At 34.0% G+C, this 19660-nt stretch overlaps 2 protein-coding genes across 3 annotated transcripts; both read left to right on the top strand.

The window, feature by feature from the left end:
* The first annotated feature begins 300 nt into the window (after positions 1-300).
* On the top strand, positions 301-6999 carry LOC107950325 (pumilio homolog 2). Its single transcript, XM_016885145.2, is given in 10 exon segments — positions 301-1561; positions 1564-1646; positions 2559-4111; positions 4182-4323; positions 4410-4517; positions 4887-5099; positions 5183-5293; positions 5522-5716; positions 6174-6348; positions 6535-6999. Coding segments are annotated over 10 exon segments (3180 nt in total). The 5' UTR covers positions 301-999; the 3' UTR covers positions 6573-6999.
* A 6857-nt stretch (positions 7000-13856) lies between these two features.
* LOC107950324 (transcription factor BOA) lies at positions 13857-16551 on the top strand. Of its 2 annotated transcripts, none has more exons than XM_016885144.2 (2): positions 13857-15200; positions 16075-16551. In XM_016885144.2, exon 1 carries the CDS (start codon positions 14130-14132, stop codon positions 15180-15182), a length of 1053 nt encoding a protein of 350 aa, XP_016740633.1. In that variant the 5' UTR covers positions 13857-14129; the 3' UTR covers positions 15183-15200; positions 16075-16551. The 2 variants fall into 2 exon arrangements, with proteins under 2 accessions (XP_016740633.1, XP_016740632.1); XM_016885143.2 differs by having other exon boundaries at positions 13860-15200; positions 16222-16551.
* The last annotated feature ends 3109 nt before the right edge of the window (positions 16552-19660 follow it).

Genomic DNA, 19660 nt, shown 5'->3' with positions numbered 1-19660 from the left:
TAATATATCTATTGATTTTCAATTCAATTAAGACAGCAATGAAATCCATATTAAAAAAAAAAAACCAAAGTGAAAATAAAAGTAAGGAAAAGGGGTAGTTGAGATATTTAAGTAGATTAAAGGGCAGCTGTAGTTTCCTTGTTTTACTGAGGGGTACCAATGGGAATTGCCTTAAAGAACAGCATCGAATCTAGAGTGCTAACGTGTCAGTTACAGATTCCCATTTCTGGAACACGATGTAATCAAACATCATTATCTTTTGCTAAAATATGTTCTTTTTTTCCCTACATCAGTCGCTTATCACTTGGTCAATCGCCCCTGGTTTTTAGGACAAAAATAAAAATTAATCAATGATCTCATTTATTTTCCTCACTATTAAATTAACCCCAACCCCAAACCAAAATTAAATGGAATTCAGTTTTTCCCCCTACTCGGTCACTGTATTTAATCCTAACCTTCCTGAATTTGTGTAACAAAACCCTAGAAGGATTCTTGTAAGAACCAATCGCCGCCTCACTAAAGCTTTATTGATCTCTCAGCTTCTAATATAAAGCTTTCTCCTTTCCTAGCTCTTCTACTTAGTTTTAGCTCTATCTAACCCCCCTTTTTTTTATTTATAATTTATCTATGATGTTGATGGTTTTACTTGGAAAACATGGTGCTCTTATCTGTTCCTTTGATTAACTTTGTTCTATCAAACTTGAACAGTATATAAATTTGGGTATTTCTTAATTTTTGTCATCTTAGTTTTTATAATATTTAGCAGATGGGTCTTTGATGCTTTTGACTTATGATGTTAAGGTGATTAAATTTTTGATCTTTTGACTGTTTTGGTAACTTAAAGTTAGCATCTTGAAGCTTGTAAATATGGGTTTTAGGTGTATTAGTTTTAAAAAGTTTTGGCTTCCTAGGGTTTAGGGTCTGATTATTTGTTTAGGTAGTGATCGTTTCTTTTTATATTTCTGATTAAAGGGTAATGATCAATTAGGGTTTTTGAGAATGTTATCTGAATTGGGTAGGAGACCAATGATAGGAAGTGGTGAGGGATCATTTGGGGATGATTTGGAGAAGGAAATAGGGCTACTGCTCCGTGAACAGCGCAGTAGGCAAGATGCCGATGATCTCGAACGCGAGCTAAACTTGTATAGAAGTGGCTCTGCCCCTCCTACCGTGGAGGGTTCACTGAGTGCAGTTGGTGGGTTGTTTGGGGGTGGAGCTGCTACTGCAGCTGCCGGTAACCCTGCCTTCTCTGCTTTTGCTCAAGCTAAAAGTGGGAATAGTTTTATACCTGAAGAAGAGCTTAGGTCTGATCCGGCTTATCATTCATACTATTACTCGAATGTGAATCTCAATCCTAGGCTTCCACCTCCTTTGCTTTCCAAGGAGGATTGGAAGTTCGCGCAGAGGTTGAAGGGAGGGAGCTCAGTGGTAGGTGGGATTGGAGATAGGAGGAAATTGAATAGAGCTGATAATGGTAGCAATAGGTCGTTGTTTTCGATGCCACCAGGGTTTAATTCTAGGAAACAAGAGAACGAAGTAGAGGTAGAGAAAGTGCATAGCTCAGGGATTGGGGCGGTGATGGACTGATTGGTTTGCCTGGTATAGGACTTGGGAGCAAACAGAAAAGTCTCGCTGAAATTTTTCAGGTAATAACCAATTCTAGTTTAACATTTGTCATATGTTAAGGTTTTTGATTTTGTAATGGTAACAATTTGCTTACCCAGGACTGTCTCTTTATGGATTTTGTAGTGCCTTTTTTATCTCTTCTTGTTTATGTTTTGACATGTAGCATGCTTCATATCCTCAGGGTTAATGCTATTTGCTTAGTGACGCATGTGTTGCACAGTTATATCTGCAGTATGCCATGTGTCTCTGACAAATTTGTGGCCTTACTTCATTTCACTAAATTTTTATTGCTATTAAATATTTTCTCATTTATCTTTTATTGGTAAATGGTATGCTCATTCATGCTGTTGCATGGGCTTTATTAGTTTCATTGGAAATGTGACTTGGGAGTTGTAGGTAATTAACTTCAAGGCATGTAAATAGGACCACAGAAACCATAATAACATCATCCGTTTTATTTTTTATTTTTATGTATTCTTCAATAATGACAATTGTTTCTTTAGCATGCCTTTTTTAGAGATGTCTATATTTTAGTGGTCAATGCGGTTGCTCTTATAGTTTCTGTGTCAGTTCTTTTAAAGTCTACAGTTAGCATTCATCTTTGAGTTGCCTCAAAATTTGTCCTTTGCATGTACTCACAAATGATCATATGCATGAACAATAAATTTATTTGCCATTCTTGTCATTCCAAAGTACTGAAAGTACTGTGTTAAGGTTAGTAGGCATATTTGTGATCAATGTGTTCTGGTTTCACTAATGGCTACCTTGTTCACAGTACATCCTAGGTTTCATAATCATTTAAATTTTTTTATTGTTTTCCCTCTTCCCCTAACTTTCTGTATAGCTATTACACCGAGTTTTTGTTGTTTGTATATGAAGAACTTCTGGAGGTTGAGTTTTTTTAACTTATTTAATATCTATCATCTTTGCAGGATGATTTGGGGCACCCTGCACCAATCGCAAGAATACCATCTCGTCCTGCCAGTCGTAATGCTTTTGATGAGAACTTTGACAATGTAGGCTCTTCTGAATCAGAGCTGGCTCATTTGCAACATGAACTGACCTCTTCAGATACTCTGAGGTCAAGTGCGAGTGTGCAAGGATTATCTGCAGTCCATAATATTGGATCACCTTCTTCGTACACTTATGCTGCTGCTGTAGGTGGTTCCTTGTCTAGGAGTACAACGCCAGATCCTCAACTTGCTGCTAGGGCTCCTAGTCCTGGCCTGACACAAACAGTAGGAGGCAGAGTTGGTAACTCTGATAAAAGAAGCATAAGTAGCCCAAGTCCACTTGGTGGTGTCGCACCTGGTGTCAATGATTCTGCAAATCTGGTAGCAGCTTTATCAGGCATGCATCTGACTTCAAATGGTGTGATAGATGAGGGTAATCAGTTACCTTCGCAGATTGAGCAAGATGCTGAAAATCGCCAGAATTATTTGTTTGGTCTGAATGATAGTCAGAATCATATCAAACAACAACTTTACTTGAAGAAATCTGAATCTGTGCATATGCCTTCAACTAAGAGTAATGGGGGCAGATCAGACTTCAAAAACCCATCCTTGCTTTCTGATAGGCAAGCTGAGTTCCAGAAATCTGCTGTCTCCTCAAACACTTCTTACATGAAAGGATCACCTACTTCCACTCTCAATGGTGCTGGCAGTTTTCCTGCTCGGTTTCAGCATGGTGATGGTGCAAATTCATCGTTTTCAAACTATGGGTTAAGTGGTAACTCTTTAAATCCTGCCTTGGCCTCTATGATGGCTAGTCAACTTGGAACTAGTAATATGCCACCATTATTTGGAAATGTTACTGCTTCATCAGCTGTACCAGTCCTTGGAATGGACTCAAGAGTGCTTGGGGGAGGTTTGGGTTCTGGACAGAACATTTCAAATGCTGCATCTGAGTCATATAATCTTGGTAGAGTTGGAAGCCAAATAGCCGGGAATGCTCTGCAGGTACCTTTTGTTGATCCTATGTATCTACAGTATCTGAGGACCTCTGATTATACTGCAGCGCAGCTTGCAGCTCTTAGTGATCCCTCCATGGATAGGAACTTCCTTGGTAATTCATACATGAACTTGCTTGAGCTGCAAAAGGCTTATCTTGGAGCTCTGTTATCACCTCAAAAGTCTCAGTATGGTGGTGTTCCGTTGGGTGCTAAATCTGGTAGTTCTAATCTTCATGGTTTTTATGGAAGTCCTACCTTTGGAACTGGCATGTCATATCCGGGAAGCCCCTTAGCAAGTCCTCTTATTCCGAACTCTCCAGTTGGACCTGGTAGTCCTATCAGGCATACAGACCTAAACATGCATTTTCCTTCTGGGATGAGGAATCTTGCTGGGGCAGTCATGGGACCCTGGCATTTGGATGCAGGATATAACATGGATGAAAGCTTTGCCTCCTCTCTACTTGAAGAGTTTAAGAGCAATAAAACCAAGTGTTTTGAGCTTTCAGATATCTCTGGTCATATTGTTGAGTTCAGGTATGCCATTATCTTAAACCCTGTTTTATGTTGTACTGTCATGTCACATTTATATGCTTTCTATGAGCAGTGCGGATCAGTATGGCAGCCGCTTTATTCAGCAAAAACTTGAAACAGCTACAACTGAAGAGAAGAATATGGTTTATGAGGAAATCATGCCTCAAGCTCTTGCTTTGATGACAGATGTGTTCGGTAACTATGTCATTCAAAAGGTATCCACTTCTTAATCTGTTGCATATCTGCTCTGTTGTGTAGTTTGTTCTATTTTTTACCTCTTAAAATCTGTATCTGCATACAGTTTTTCGAGCATGGACTTCCAGCTCAGAGAAGAGAACTTGCTGGCAAGCTTTTTGGTCATGTTTTAGCACTAAGTCTCCAAATGTATGGTTGTCGAGTGATCCAGAAGGTATTAGTATATGGTTGCTATCCACTAACCCTTATTAGTTTATTTCTTGGCTTTCCTTTGTATGGTTTGCTCATAAATCATTAAGTTGCACGGTAATCAAACACTTATGCATGATTATCTTACAGTTTCTTTCTAAATGAGATCAGCAAATTTTGTAAATGTTTAAAGTGAAAAGATTCGTTATATTCATTGTACTTCTGATTTCGTATATAAAAATTTCTCGAGCATTTGTTATCTTGTAAAAATATGCTACTTATGTTTCAATTGTAATTATAGACTAATAGTGCTTACCTTTGACATCGCTGTATCTTGCTTTTTATAATAGATTTCCTATAAGCACTTATGCATGTGTTTTGTTTAACATTCAAGGCAATAGAAGTTGTTGATCTTGATCAGAAGATTAAAATGGTCCAAGAGCTTGATGGTAGTGTTATGCGTTGCGTATGTGACCAGAATGGCAACCATGTCATCCAGAAGTGCATTGAATGCGTTCCTGAGGAAAACATTCAATTTATAGTCACAACTTTTTTTGATCAAGTTGTGACACTTTCTACTCATCCATATGGGTGCCGAGTGATACAGGTTCGTAACTTATACTTTTGGATATATTTTCACCTTCTGATCTGTTCTATTTAAAAATGAGTAATGTGTATTTGTATTTGCAGAGGATACTGGAGCACTGCAAGGACCCAAAAACGCAAAGTAAGGTTATGGATGAGATTTTAGGATCTGTCAGCATGTTGGCTCAAGACCAGTATGGCAATTATGTCGTTCAGGTTTGCCATTCTTTTTGGAAGCTTAAAGTTTGCATATTATACCAAAAATTCTCGAGGGACTTTCAATCTTTTGCCTTTATGTCCATTATCCTGTCCATGCTTTTTCTCTGGTATTTGTTTTTTTGCGGAGTGCATCTTTGAAATATGTTTGTTTATAATGAGACATCTCTATGGTATTTTTTAAATACTGCTTGACGCATGAACTGACCTCTTTCATTCATTTAACAGCATGTCCTGGAGCATGGAAAGCCTGACGAGCGTTCAGTTATAATTAAGGAATTAGCTGGAAAAATTGTCCAGATGAGTCAGCAGAAGTTTGCTTCTAACGTTGTAGAGAAGTGCTTAACTTTTGGTGGCCCTGATGAACGTCAGTTGTTGGTGAATGAAATGCTTGGTTCTACCGATGAGAATGAGCCTCTTCAGGTTTACCTATTTCTGGTCCCAGTTTGTTTCTTCAAAATGTAATGTTTTCTAATTTTCAGTCCTTGTGTTTGAAGAAAAAAGCGTAAGATGGCGTCACCTGGTTTGTAAGCCATTGAAGAAGAGCCACAAACCATTCCCACCATATTTGTGCCTGTTTTGGCTGAATATGTTGACCTTACTTGTTTATGAGAACTATGCATACATTCATATTTGTAATCTGAGTGCTTATATTTGCTGGAGGGATGAACTTTCATGCACAGGATTGAAACTCTAGACATTTGCATATCAGACCAATGTCTCGGGATGTCATGACTCGAGACTGTAACTGGGAACTGTCTTTTTAAAATACACTGCATGATGTTAAGTGTTGCCTTTGGTTAATAGTCTCTAGAAGTAGTTCCTTGAGAATTTCATGTCATCCAGGCCATTTTTACTGACAACTGCTAGTCCATCCCAGGCAATGATGAAAGATCAGTTTGCAAATTACGTTGTACAGAAAGTACTAGAGACTTGTGATGACCAGCAACGTGAGCTGATCCTTTCTCGAATTAAGGTCCACTTAAATGCATTGAAGAAGTACACTTACGGAAAGCACATTGTTGCACGTGTAGAGAAGCTTGTTGCTGCTGGGGGTACTGATTCTTCCTCATCTTTCATTGTTGCTTTAAAAACCTTTTAACTAATAATGTGATCATGATTATGAAACCATAGGAGTTCCAAGCACCAAATTTCACATTTCTTTTGGATCGCTTGAATTTGTCCCTATTATCATCATAAGTTCTCCATAACAGTAGCACATTATTTTACCTTCTTTTCAGAGAGGAGGATTGCTGCTCAGTCTCCGAATCCGGCTTAGCTGGTATATGAAGGAACATGTTTTGTACAGCTAACAGAAGCTATGTGTTTATTTCCTTATCTTTGATCTTCAGCCATGGTTCGACCCCATCTTTTTAGACAGGTAAGAGCTGTATGGAAATAAAAAGTTGTCTGTACTGGAAAAAAACTGTACATTGTGTAGCTTAAGGTTTATACATAGAATCAAGCAAAGCTGAGGTTTAGCTGTTGAATACATAGAACCGATGCGCCTGCGGCGGAGTTAAAATGATTATACCCAAGTTTCGAAGGGTGTAAAATTTTTAACGGTGAGATAATTTATATATCATAGCGTGACTGTACAAATGTTGGGATGGAGAGCTGTTGATGTAGTTGAGGCCTGAGTTTTTGCCCTCTCAATGTATGCTTAATTACATTTTCCACCTAAATGCGCAATTTTCTTTGTGTTATATCAGCCTGTTCATATGTATGGGTTATGTTACTGAACGATCTTATGTTGCTTTTAAGGTTTATCCAATTGATAATTTTATACATTATTTTCAATATAGATTGAACCCTCATTGGCAAGCAAGCTTTGAGCCTTTCCATGGCATTTGCAGCCTCTTTCCTTTTTTTCAAGCTTCCCTTCCCTCTCTTCCAAGAAGCCTTGCACCCCGCATATAGCCTGGAACCGTATTCATAGCCATTCTAATCCATAGATAACCCATATTTCACAGATAACTTGTAGTTGAGAACATAAGTTCATTTTTTTCAGGAATTGTCATGGTTTGAATTGCAGGAGTTTTGTCTACTGTGTTGTCTTTTGTTAGTGGTATGAGTTGTATCCCCCCCCCCCAAAAAAAAACCCTATAGTTCAAAATCACAAATTTAATTAGATTAAGTAGGTATAGGAAATAACCAAAAGGTGAAATTATCCCAATAGTAAGAGAATAGTTGGAGTCAAGGTTTAAAAAAAAAAAGATTATTGGTTTAACCAATTAAATTATTGGTTTTAATTTAATTGGTCCGATTTATACTATTATTGATCTAATTTATGAAAAATAGAAAATGAGTAAAAATATAGAGAACTTTTCTCAGAATAATTTTTTTTCCATATATTTGAAATGACAATACAAACACATAGCTTAGGAAATACCGACAACAGTTGTGCAAAGTCGTAAACCCCATCCAAATTTATAATGGAGAACAAAAATAAAGGTCAAGAGAAGAATTAAATAATGAAATGTTGTAATGATACTTTAAATCCACTAAAAGCCGAGGGGCCAAAATTAGCTAGATTCACCTGTGAACACTTGGAAATCGGAAGCCCTATCTTAGATTGAACTCCCCATGTCGAAAGCAGGCTGAGAAGCCGAAAAGCTTGGGCTTTCTTCTATCCAAAATTTATCCTTTTGAGATTTTCTTTCTTTGGTCGGGGTTGCCCAAAGTTTGTTAACCTTCTCCGATGTTATCTATGGAAGGTGTTCGCTCGATCGAGAAGGGATTGGATTGCCTTCAAGAGCACTCGTTCAACAAAAGATAAACAATTATAGTTAAAATAGAACTAGGACAGAATAATAATTTAAAACAATTCAAAACTAGGAGAAAAGACAATAGCAACTTTCTTTCAATATTTTAAATCTTAAGATTACGTTATTACGCTTTTGCAAGATTGATGGTTGATAGAGCAGCAATCTCGGGTTGACGATGACTAAAGAACAGTGAGATTTTCAAGATGAATTCTCAGCGTAGAATTGAATTCAAGATGTGAGGCAATACTCTTCAACCGACTACTAAGATTATTGACTACAATCTTGTAGATAGAAGTCGATGATTGGCTAGCAATAGAGAAAACTGATTAGGTAGTTTTGTTCAATAAAAGTAGAGGTTGTTTCAGTTAAAAAGGTTAACAGTTGGAGCTATATGAAGATCTACGAATATGCTTGTTTGGGAAAAAAAAAGAGTCAAAAAATGTCTAATAAGTTAAGATCGAAAATTATGTTGTTAAACAAAAGGCTTTCATATCATATTGAAGTAATGAGAGGCTTGTGAAATAGAAATAAAAATCTCTATTTATAAAGGTAAAAATAAACAATTATATTTAAAATAGAAATAAGATAAAACAAAAATTAAAATAATTAAAGATAATAACAAATTTATTTGAATATTTCAAATTTTAAGACTACGTTATTAGGCCGCATTCAACCACATTTTAGTGAAGTATTTCTTAACTTCACCAACAGCACATTATGAGTTCACAAGTAAATTATTTGTTCAAAAAAGTACACGTCAAATTTTCTATATAAATAATTTATTATAGATGTTGAAACATTTTTAAATATTTATAGTGTTCCAATAACTATAAATAAAACGGTGTAATGTCTTTTGGTTATTGATTAAGAATTATATCACTTGATTTTTGACAAAGAATTATAGCTATTGAATAGTTATGAGATATTAGTTGAATAATTAGGTCTCTTTTAAAGATGTGATTATTCAGGAAAGACACCTATTGAAGTTATACCTTTATAAAGAGACATGAGAGTTTTTATAAATAGGAGTGAAATTTCATTTGGAAGACATACCAAAAATTCTTAAAAGTTCTTTCTATCATTTTTCCATCTTCTCTTATTATTAGATTGTTTTATAGAGAATTATCGTAGAAATTCTTTATAAAAATTGATTTTCTTGTTATACTCTGCTTAGTGCTTACTAGATTATTTTCATCAGTTCGAAATACAAATAGTCACTGGGCTTCATTGTATCCTCGAGTGTCATTTGCTTGAAACTCATTTATACACTGAGTATAGATGGGAGCAAATAGAATCTTAAAGATAGTGGTTTGATACACGCTTTGGAGCCTTATCCTATTGTTTCATTTTTCTGTTCGTATTTTTGAGATTTTTCTCACCGAAGTTTCATTTTAAAAATTTTAAGGTTCTATTCATTTTCATGATGACTACTTTACTATCAACTTTGAAGGTTGCTTATGTTTGGGATACCTCAGGACTAGAAAAGAATGAAAATGAATAAGTTGTTGTGACTCAAGAAAGGCAAAAATGGGACAATGTTGATTACATATGCATAGGTTGCATATTGAATGGTTTATCCGATGGTTTGTTTGAACCTACCAAAACGAGGCCACTGTTAAGGAACTATGGGACAAATTGGAGACAAGATGTATGACTGAAGATGCTATAAGTAAGAAATTTCTTGTTAGTCGTTTTACTAGTTCTCAAATGATTGATGGTCATTCTGTAATGTAACAATTTCGTGATATTGAAAAAAATGTTGAATCAGTTTAAGTATATGATATGAAAATGGATAAAATGATTATCCTTCATTATAGACAAACTTCCTTCATTTTGGAAAGACTATCTAAAACATAAGAAAGTGGAAATATCTCTTAAGGCTTTGGTAAATCATCTTCGTATTGAAGAAGAATACTGAAAGCAAGAGTAGAACTTAGATTCTGAAAATGCCAAAGTGCATGTTACATAGAAAGTACAAACTACCAAAACCATCCAAGAGAAAGTTCAAACAGATTGTTAGAGCACCTAAGTTCAAAAAGAATCAAAAGGGCTCATGCTACAATTGTGGCAAGTCGGGACATTTCAAGAATGAATGTCGCTTTTTAAAGAAGAAATCTTCTTCAAATGTTGATAGTAACGAAAGCTTTGTTGTCATGATTTCTAAAATTAATATGGCACAAGATGATAATGTATAATGGATTGATATTGGAACAACCAAACATGTGCGTAAAGATAAAAACATGTTCATAACTTCACACAATGGGAATATGACAATGACTTGTACATGAGAAATTCTTCCATCGCAACAATCAAAGACAAATTTCTGTTGAACTACAATTCACTTATGGAAAAGTTTTAACCTTGAATGATATATATTATGTACTAGAAGTTAGCAATTAAAGGCAAAATGTCTGTTGAACTACAATTTTTTAACCTTAAATTTATTAAAGATGTCTGTTTGGACAACACAAAATAATTGAATGAAAGTGTAATTACTGAGGTAATAATTACACTCTCTTGTAATTACGAAAAATTGTAATTCTCTAAACGTGTTTGGCTGACAGAGTATAATTACATTGTAATCTGTATGTCATGTTTGGTAGTATAAATTGTAATTACACAGTTACATGATAAGTGCTAAAATAACATGTTTTAATCTCATTCTTAATGCATTTTTAGGTAATTGTCTTGTGTAAATGGTGAATTTTATACTCTTAATCCTTTAAATTCATATTTTTTATATTTAGGAGAGCATTTTAGAGTAAAAATCGAAAAATTGGAGCAAGGTATAGGGGCTACATGGGCTGCACCATTCCACACGGGTTGCCGTAAGCCATGTGGCAGGCAGTGTCGATTTCGTGAATTGCACTTCGAATAGCGAAAAAACACGATTTTTAGGGCTTTTCAAGCATTCTAAGACCTATATATGACAAAAATATGAAGATAGGATTGAGATGTCATAGAATATTCAAGAAAACAAGTTGAAAAACATCATTGAATTTGACTCTAAAGTAGATTTCCGTCAAGGTTAAAGATTCTCATTTAATTTCTTTGAAGATTATCATGAGGTTCTTTGTTTCCTGTGGTTGTATTGTATTTTGGATGTTTTTATTTGCTAGCATGAACTAATTTTCTAAATACTTAGGGAGATGAACCTTATGATGAATTATGTCATTTGATTTCTATTTTACGCAATAAATACTTAGATCTAGTTCTCAATTATGTGTGATTAATTCTTGGTTTAATATTTCTAGACTATTGATCCATGTTTGATGTGCTTATATCAGAGGAGGAATAGACCCTATTTAAGAGTAGAACTAGCGTAATTGAGTGGAGTTGCATGCAATCCTAGAAATAAGACGACATAAATCTACCAAATTAGAGTCAAAATCTAATAGGGTAATTCATAGGTCGAGTTAATGTGATAATAGGGGTTTTAATTATAAAAAAATTTCAATTAATTAACCTAGAGTCAGTTGCTCTTATTATTGAAGAAAGATATTAGTATAATTTAGGGATTTCTACGAATCAAGTTACTAAGTGAAGAAATTGTGTAATTTAGATTGATAGTGACAAATGAAGTCTAGGTGAATTCTTTCTTGGGTATTGTTTCGCTTTTCTGTTGTTAATCGGTTCTTTTCTTGATTTGTTCTTTGTTGCATTCGTAGTTTATTTTAGTTTTCCATCAATCACTCGAATTTACCAATTAAAAACCAATAATTACTAGTACTTTTAGTCTTTGTGGGAACGATATCTTTGCTCACCGTAGTTATACTATTAATTGATAGGTGCACTTGCCTTAGTCAAATTTTTAGTTGGATTTGTGGACATCATTACATAATTTACATTTTAAAAATATATTTATTACTATAAAAAATTATTAGTGCAATAAAAAAATTTCTAAACAAGTAACAAAAATTAAAATCAAATCATCATATTTATAAAGCTAGTTCAAAAAAAATACTTGATAATGCAATTACTAATAAAAAATAAGAAAAATAAACATCATATGCAATTTTATCTAATTGTTCTAGTGTTCCATATTTGTTGGGTTATTCCCTCTTTAATATTTAATATAAGCTTATTTTCATCAAATATTAGTCCTTGACCGAGTGCATCATCATTGTCATTTGAATATGTATAATTAAAATTATCAATATCTCTTTCTTCCATGTACTATTTGAAGTATGGATTATCCCAAATCCACCTATGAATGAAGCTATAAAGTATGCAACATATTAATACAATTTAACCTTATTTTTTTATTCTATAATAAGGTGATGTAGTTAATATGAGAAAACAATAAATGTCCTCTCAACCACATTATGAAGTCTTAAATGTATCAAATTAAAGAGTTCGCGAACAATCTTTGATGCTTGTATGTAGCTCTATTTTCTCAAATGGTATCATATCCCATGATATGGTGTAAGAAAATCAACATGAATATAGTAAATTTATAGGTTTAATTATTTCTACTCTTCAAAAATTTATAGTTTGTAAACTGAAGCCCCATTCTTCTTAGTCACTACACTCTCTTTTCCTCAACAAATTCCTATGGGATTTCGACAGCAACCTTATACTCAACCAGGGAATTCGTTGAGGCCAACGGCAGCTCTTTGATGATAAGGGTCAAGCCTTGGGGTTTGTGGCTGTGGAATTCCACACATGGGTTTTCTCTACAATGGAAGAAGATGAAGTCGGGGCTACAATTTTTTGGTTTTAAAGGACACAAAACGGTGAGTTTTAGATTTTAATTTTTCCAATAAATTACATGAAAATTTCGTGTAATTTTATTTTATATTTTTAATGGCCACATCACAGTGTAGTTAGTGGTTTAATGGAAATGAACTAAAAAAAATAAAATTGATAATTTTAAGTCCTGATTAAAAATTTGGTAAGAGTGGGGGGACTAGTTAGGTTGTTTACCCAATTATTTAGATTTGTTTATTCATAATGAAAGCCCAAAAAGAAGTGAGGGTATGAAAGAAATAGGCTTTTCTTCAGAAGTAATCCTGAAAGTTTCCTTCAATGAATGAGGCATAACATATTCGGCTCACTACGCTCTTACTTTTTTATTTAATTGGAGAAAATAAGGTGTTGGCAGTCTGAATTTCAAATTTAAAATTCGTTATCTATATGGATGTAACTAAATTTGTTTAATTATGCTGAGCTGGGATTTGTTTTCTCTATAAATTATTTTATTTTGAATGATTTTGATGTTGTTTAAATAAATAGAAAAAGTAGTCACTCAATTCGATACCAGATTTAGAATTTCATGTGGATAATGTAAAAATAGTAATAGTAATATGATTAAATTTTATAACACGGGATAAAAAAAACTTAAATATATCGCACTTCCATATAAAGAAACTCTTACAAAGATAGGCTCGGAAAAAAAAAAAAAAAGAAAAAATGGACAAAAGAAAATATCTATTTTATGTTTTGTAGAAAAGAACATTGGTCGCAAAGTGGGTAAACCCATTGATAATTCAATGTTTTCCATCTAACCGCTCCCAATATTCCACGCTGTCCAATATTCATCCCAGCTGTTCACCATCATTCTCTTCTCCTATTGGTTAGTCCGCTATAAAGAAAGAAAGCCCAAGGGGAAGTCATTCCCAGAAATACCCTCAAAAGTGCACCAACTTTACTTACTTGGCCGTCTCTTTTCCAACCAAATCATGCCCATTTTCGTAAAACAATCCCCACACCAGCGATCCAGCACGACCGGTTCCACCCGTACGACCAGCCAATCACTTACGTGGCGACAATTCATTGGACTATCCCTGATTTTTGATATTTAAGATGTAGAGATATTTAGCGGATCAAAAATATCTGGCTAAGTCGTCCACGTTGGCAGACCGATCTGGAACCAAAATTTGCACTTTTTCCTTTTTTCAATTTCCTTTCTTTTCCCTCAGAAAGCAAATTTTCATTTCTTTTTTCTTTCCTCCCAAACAGCCGCCCCGTTTTCACGCAAATATCTGAAAATCATTTTAGATTTTACTCTTTTCTTTCCGATCCAAGCAACAATAATTTGAAAAATCGTTAATTTGAAGGCAAAAAAGATGGGAGAAGAAGTGAAGATGAGTGAATTCGAAGTTAACGGCGGAGACGACGAAGACGCTACCGCGACGGCAAACACCACCGTCGTTGACGATGAAGATGATGTTGACCAAAGAGTTCTCGAATGGGAAATAGGCTTACCTGACTGCGATGATTTAACTCCGTTATCTCAATCTTTAATCCCGCCGGAACTCGCCTCCGCTTTCAGCATCTCGCCGGAGCCTCGTCCGACTGCTCACGATGTCAACCGCGCTTCTCAGGGTACCCTCTCCTCCCTCCGGTCAAGTGGAGCCCACTTCTTCACCGCAAATAACAATAAAAACAAAAATAATAACAATCTCCGTTCTTTTAATGACCCGATGGTAGTTGAAGCGGAAGGTGACGGATCGGGTTCGGGTTCCGGATCCGAACCAAAGAAGATGAGAAAGACGGATATCGGTATCGCGGAGGAAGCGGATTCGGCAGTTAGGACAACGGAGAATTCGGAGGATCCATCAGCGAGGACATTGAAACGGCCGCGTTTAGTGTGGACGCCGCAGCTGCATAAGAGATTCGTAGACGTGGTGGCCCATTTAGGCATAAAAAACGCTGTCCCCAAAACGATCATGCAGCTAATGAATGTAGAAGGCTTGACCCGCGAGAACGTCGCCAGTCATTTGCAGAAATACAGGCTTTACTTGAAGAGAATGCAAGGGTTAAGCAACGAAGGACCATCGGCTTCCGATCAGCTGTTTGCATCAACGCCGGTGCCACCAAGTCTTCATGAGAGTGGAAGCGTCGGCTGCGGAGGAGGGAGTGGTGTTGTTGGTGGCAGTGCGAATGGCAATGGGCATGTGGGGATGCCTATACCGATGCCTTATGGGGCACCTTTGGTGCCTGTAGCGATGCCGATGTATGGACATATGGGTATGCATCAAGGAGGATATCATCACCCGCAGAATGGGTATGAGGCAAATTCGTACGGGATGCAGCCCAGAGATTGGTCTGGTGGGAATAAATATGGATCGGTCATGTCGTATCCCAATCATATGGCTCCCAATGATAAGTTAAATTAGCTCGATATTTGTACAAAGGTCAGTTCTTTTCTTTCTTTTATTCACTTTTAGAATATGATTTTTCAGCTTTATTGACTGCTTGAATATTAGTTATAAACTTAAAAGTGTACCATGCTAACTTGCTTGAAATTTTGGTTCTTATAAGTAATCTTGACATATTCTGTGCTATAATACTGTTGGCTTTGGAACTTGCATCATGGGTGTTTTTGGGGATCTTCGGAATGGAAAGCGATTGAGCTTACATTATTTAGCTATTACCGAGTAAGGGTGTGAACAGTTTTTGCTCATCTATAAGAAAAGGAGTCAGCTCTGTTTTTATGTTACTGTATTATGAATTTATGCCTGTTCTGCATATTAAATGGCTGTATGATTTTCTAGACTTAGCGTGCAATTTGTTTTCAGAATTTAATTTAATGTTACATGATATATGAATTTTGATTTTAATTTAATTTTAGAAAAACGAATAAGTTGAACTATTTTCATATTTGGTAAATAGTATTGTTTGTGCATGAGTTGAGGTAAACATAAAAGGGATGTCCTGGGTAATTTACATTTTAGGTCGTTGAATCCACTATCAACCTTCATGTAAGATTGTAAGCTATATAATCCTTTAATTTCATCAAATTATTTCACTGACTTCTATTATTAATAAATAAGATCACTTAAGTAACTCTGTTGAATAATTTTAAAAGTTGCCTTAGTATGCATACATGATTTATTTTTTAAACAAAATCAATATATTGGGACTTTGTGTAGAGTTATGTATGTATTTTCAGCCATTTTTTTACAAGAATGGCTACCATATTCCTCGTCTCTTCTCTCACCCCCCTCCCCCCCGGTTACTAGTTTTTGTAGCCACATACGAACTGATTTACCATAGCCATTTTTGAAGGGGTTTTGCTGCAGATTGCTCTTTGATTACGCTGATGAAGAAACCATAGTTTTTTAATGTTTGCTGATCACTATTTCTTTATATGTTGTTAAATTCTTTATGATGAATGGGGTGCTCACTTGAGTGTGCGTGGGTTGTTATGGACAGACAGAAAGACATGGTTGGTTACGAATTATTGGAGTATATATAGGTGGAGAGTTCCGGTTATGAATGAGAGTTGACAAAGGGATGAACAAACAAGCCTCTCACTCTCAGGGTATTATTGCTTTCTTGAATTGATTTAGATGATAGCATCTTTTACCTAGATTAGACATTAGAGCAACTCCAGGAACTACAGTCTTAATTTGTTAATTCACTTGGTAATTGCCATTAACTTGTGTATTATTGAATTATTAAACTCTTCCTTATTTTTCTTTCTATTTTTCCCATGGAACAAAAGGAAATACTATGACATTATGACCTTTTCTTTTTCTTGAAGTAATTGGTAGCATTTGGATTATGTTGAATTGAAAACTAAAAAAACATCCCTACTATCCTCCTAAAATGATTTCTTCAGTCCGAAATTTCAAATTTTAAAATATTTTGATTGTGATTACAAAAACAACATTACACTTGCATTTTAACACCAAAAGAGGAGATGAGAGTCAAAATCTGAATTTAAACATAATTTAAGGACATACACAAAGACGTGAACCGCATGCTAATTTTTAATTATAATTAATTTTGATTTCTTTTATGGTTAAATTTCATTTTGTAATTATAATGGTAAAAAAGTAGCTAGTGATTCACGCTGTCAGAATTTATTTCCCTCGGCGCCAATGTATTTCAACTTATGGCTTATACTCTTCTATTGAAAAAAATTTTAAGTAAAATTTGTCAGATTTATCACAATTTTCAATGCTTTTTTGAAAAAATTTAGTATTGATATAAGTTAAAAGATTTGATGACAATAAAATCCTTTTCTGAATTCGATTAAACTTTTAACATATTTTAAACTTTTGAAACTCTTAATTAATAAATAATATAAAGTCAACTTGGTACCAATATCATTCGTATTGGATAGAATGTTCATTTTGATAATAAACCTAAATTGATAATAAACTTTGGTTGATATTGATCATATACGTGTGTACTGGTAAATTTTGTTCATCCTATCATAAATTTCGAAAAGTTAATATTATAAACCGTGAAATCAACATGAAAGATACCTTAGTTATATATATATATATATTTAAATAAACTAAGTTTTAAGATTGCTTTGTTGTTACACAACAAAGAGTCGAGATTTTTATCAGAGTCAAACACTGAAACATTGAACACAATAACAAGTTATTATAACTCCATTGATTAGGGTTTGGTTAAAATTAAGAATTTTTTAAAGAATTGAAATGCACAGTAACATCAAAGTGTCGAGCTCAAAATTTTCAGCTAAGATTCTCTCTCTCTTTTTTTTTTTTCCCTAATCCTATGGGACTCAAAAATCATTGTATTTGAAATTAGAGATCCAAATAGCAAAAGAAAAAGCCCACTTTCTCCTCTTTAATCTTGAGGAGGCTGGAAATCATTGTATTTGATAAGCGTAGAGGAAAAAATTAGAGAAAAAAAACATTTTAAGAAAAAACAAAAACCGAGAGTAATAAAATAAAAACTCAGATTGATGTTGGAAGTGCATTCTTTTTTTCTTCTATTTAATACTTATATATGGATTGGATTAAATTAAGGGAATAGAGTCTTTCGGTATATATTTTTTAAATTAAAGGAAAAGTAAAGAAAATCGAATATCCTTAAAACACAGAGATTTTTGTGTATCTCAATTTAAAGAAACGCTGACTAAATAAAAGTAAATTTCTTAAAATAAAATTTTTATTATGTTAATCTTTTACAAATTATTTTATAAAAATAATATAAATGGAAAATATCATTTATAATTAATATTTTCCTTTCCATTGTTGAACCAAATAAAAATTGTGAAAATTCTTTTACTTGTTTCTCTTTGATATAATTGTACAAACAATATACACATATATCATTTTCTTTCTTTAAGTTTCATTTCATTTACTTTTTTCTTCCTTTTTTTATAATTATTTATTCAAATATAATTTTAGAGAAAAAAATTAATATTAAACCAATCCATCTGTTGTTTGTAGTAGTCCATGATAAATTTTCTAACATATAGTAAATTTGTTGTTTTAAAAAGGATAAAAAGAAAAAAAATAATTGACATGGCATGGCATGACTTTAGAGATATGATGGATTTTTATTGGTAAATGTTTTTTTTATATACAATAACTAAAATTATCCATAATTCATTCCAACTCTTAAATAAAACGATAAATGTATTTGAGTGTACTTGAATTCATATCTTTCTATATTGACAATAATTTGATACCAATCAAATTAAGACTTAATCTTTATTAGTAAATTGTTAAAATATATAAACTGATAAATGGAATACAAATTTGACGATCTTATTATTGTTGTTTAGAAGTAATTTAAAAAAAGAAAATAATTTGGAGTCATGTTTGTTTGTATCATCATCCACTAAGTCATGAATACATCATATATAAAACTAGGGCAGTTGAACAAGTAGATAAGAAAAGTTGACCTTTCAATAAGGGCAAGGGTTCTCCATTTTCCAGTTTCCAACTTCTGATTTCATATCTCCTTTTTCTGGTTTTAGATTTTGTAAGCAGTGGGTATGGCCGTCTTCCTGTGGGCAGGGTGGAGTGCAATGCAAGACAGACAAAAGTCACAAGACAGTGATATGTCTGTCTCTAATCTGCTAATCTTTTGTTTGTTACACATGGTGTTGCAACATTACAATCCAATAGTTTGAGTATTTAATTTGTTATCAATGTTTGTTCAAGTGTCGGACAATTTTTTTCCCGTACATCTGTAATAAAATTTTATATCTGAATTTTTGAAATTTGAAAAGGTAAAAGATTAAATTTTTAAAAATGAAATTGAAAAATTAAATTCCAAAATTCCAAAAAATAAATTAACTTAATTTTTATTATTATTTATTTTAGTAACAATAAAAATTAGGATTTTTTTTGCAAAAGAAAACTAGACGTAGGAGAATGAAAAAATTATGGGCATTGTAGTTTGCTTTATTAAAGGAACTTCGACCAAGGAAATTAAGGGATTGGTATTTCAAGTTCCTGTCTTTTCCATGTTTCAAAGAGAAGGATTCCGTCACCATTTTAAGCTGGACCTAAGCTTATACAAGGAACCATCATCCTGCACTAGTCGGAGGAAACATTCTGGCTAGTGCAATTCTAGACCTTATTGTAATTATTTATGAATAAAGTGATGTTGTGCTGGCTTAATTAGTATGTTCAACTCTGAACAAGACTCCGTAAATGTAAGTGGTTCATTGTTTCCATAGCTTGTTGCAATACTTTTAGTGCAACAATGGCTCACTAGACGTTTTTGTTGATGGGATGTAGAGTACCACGAACAAAAGCAGGTTTTTTACCAAAATATTACAAAAAAATAAAAAAATGGGCAATTTATAAAAAAATCAATTTTTTTTAAATTTATCGAAATGAGCCCGGTATTTTATTATTTACCGAAATGGTCCATT

This window comes from Gossypium hirsutum, chromosome D03 (assembly GCF_007990345.1).
Source record: "Gossypium hirsutum isolate 1008001.06 chromosome D03, Gossypium_hirsutum_v2.1, whole genome shotgun sequence".
Classification (NCBI taxonomy): Eukaryota; Viridiplantae; Streptophyta; class Magnoliopsida; order Malvales; family Malvaceae; genus Gossypium; species Gossypium hirsutum.
Note: the sequence above shows the minus strand (reverse complement) of the source record. Positions and strands in the feature narration are given on the sequence as shown.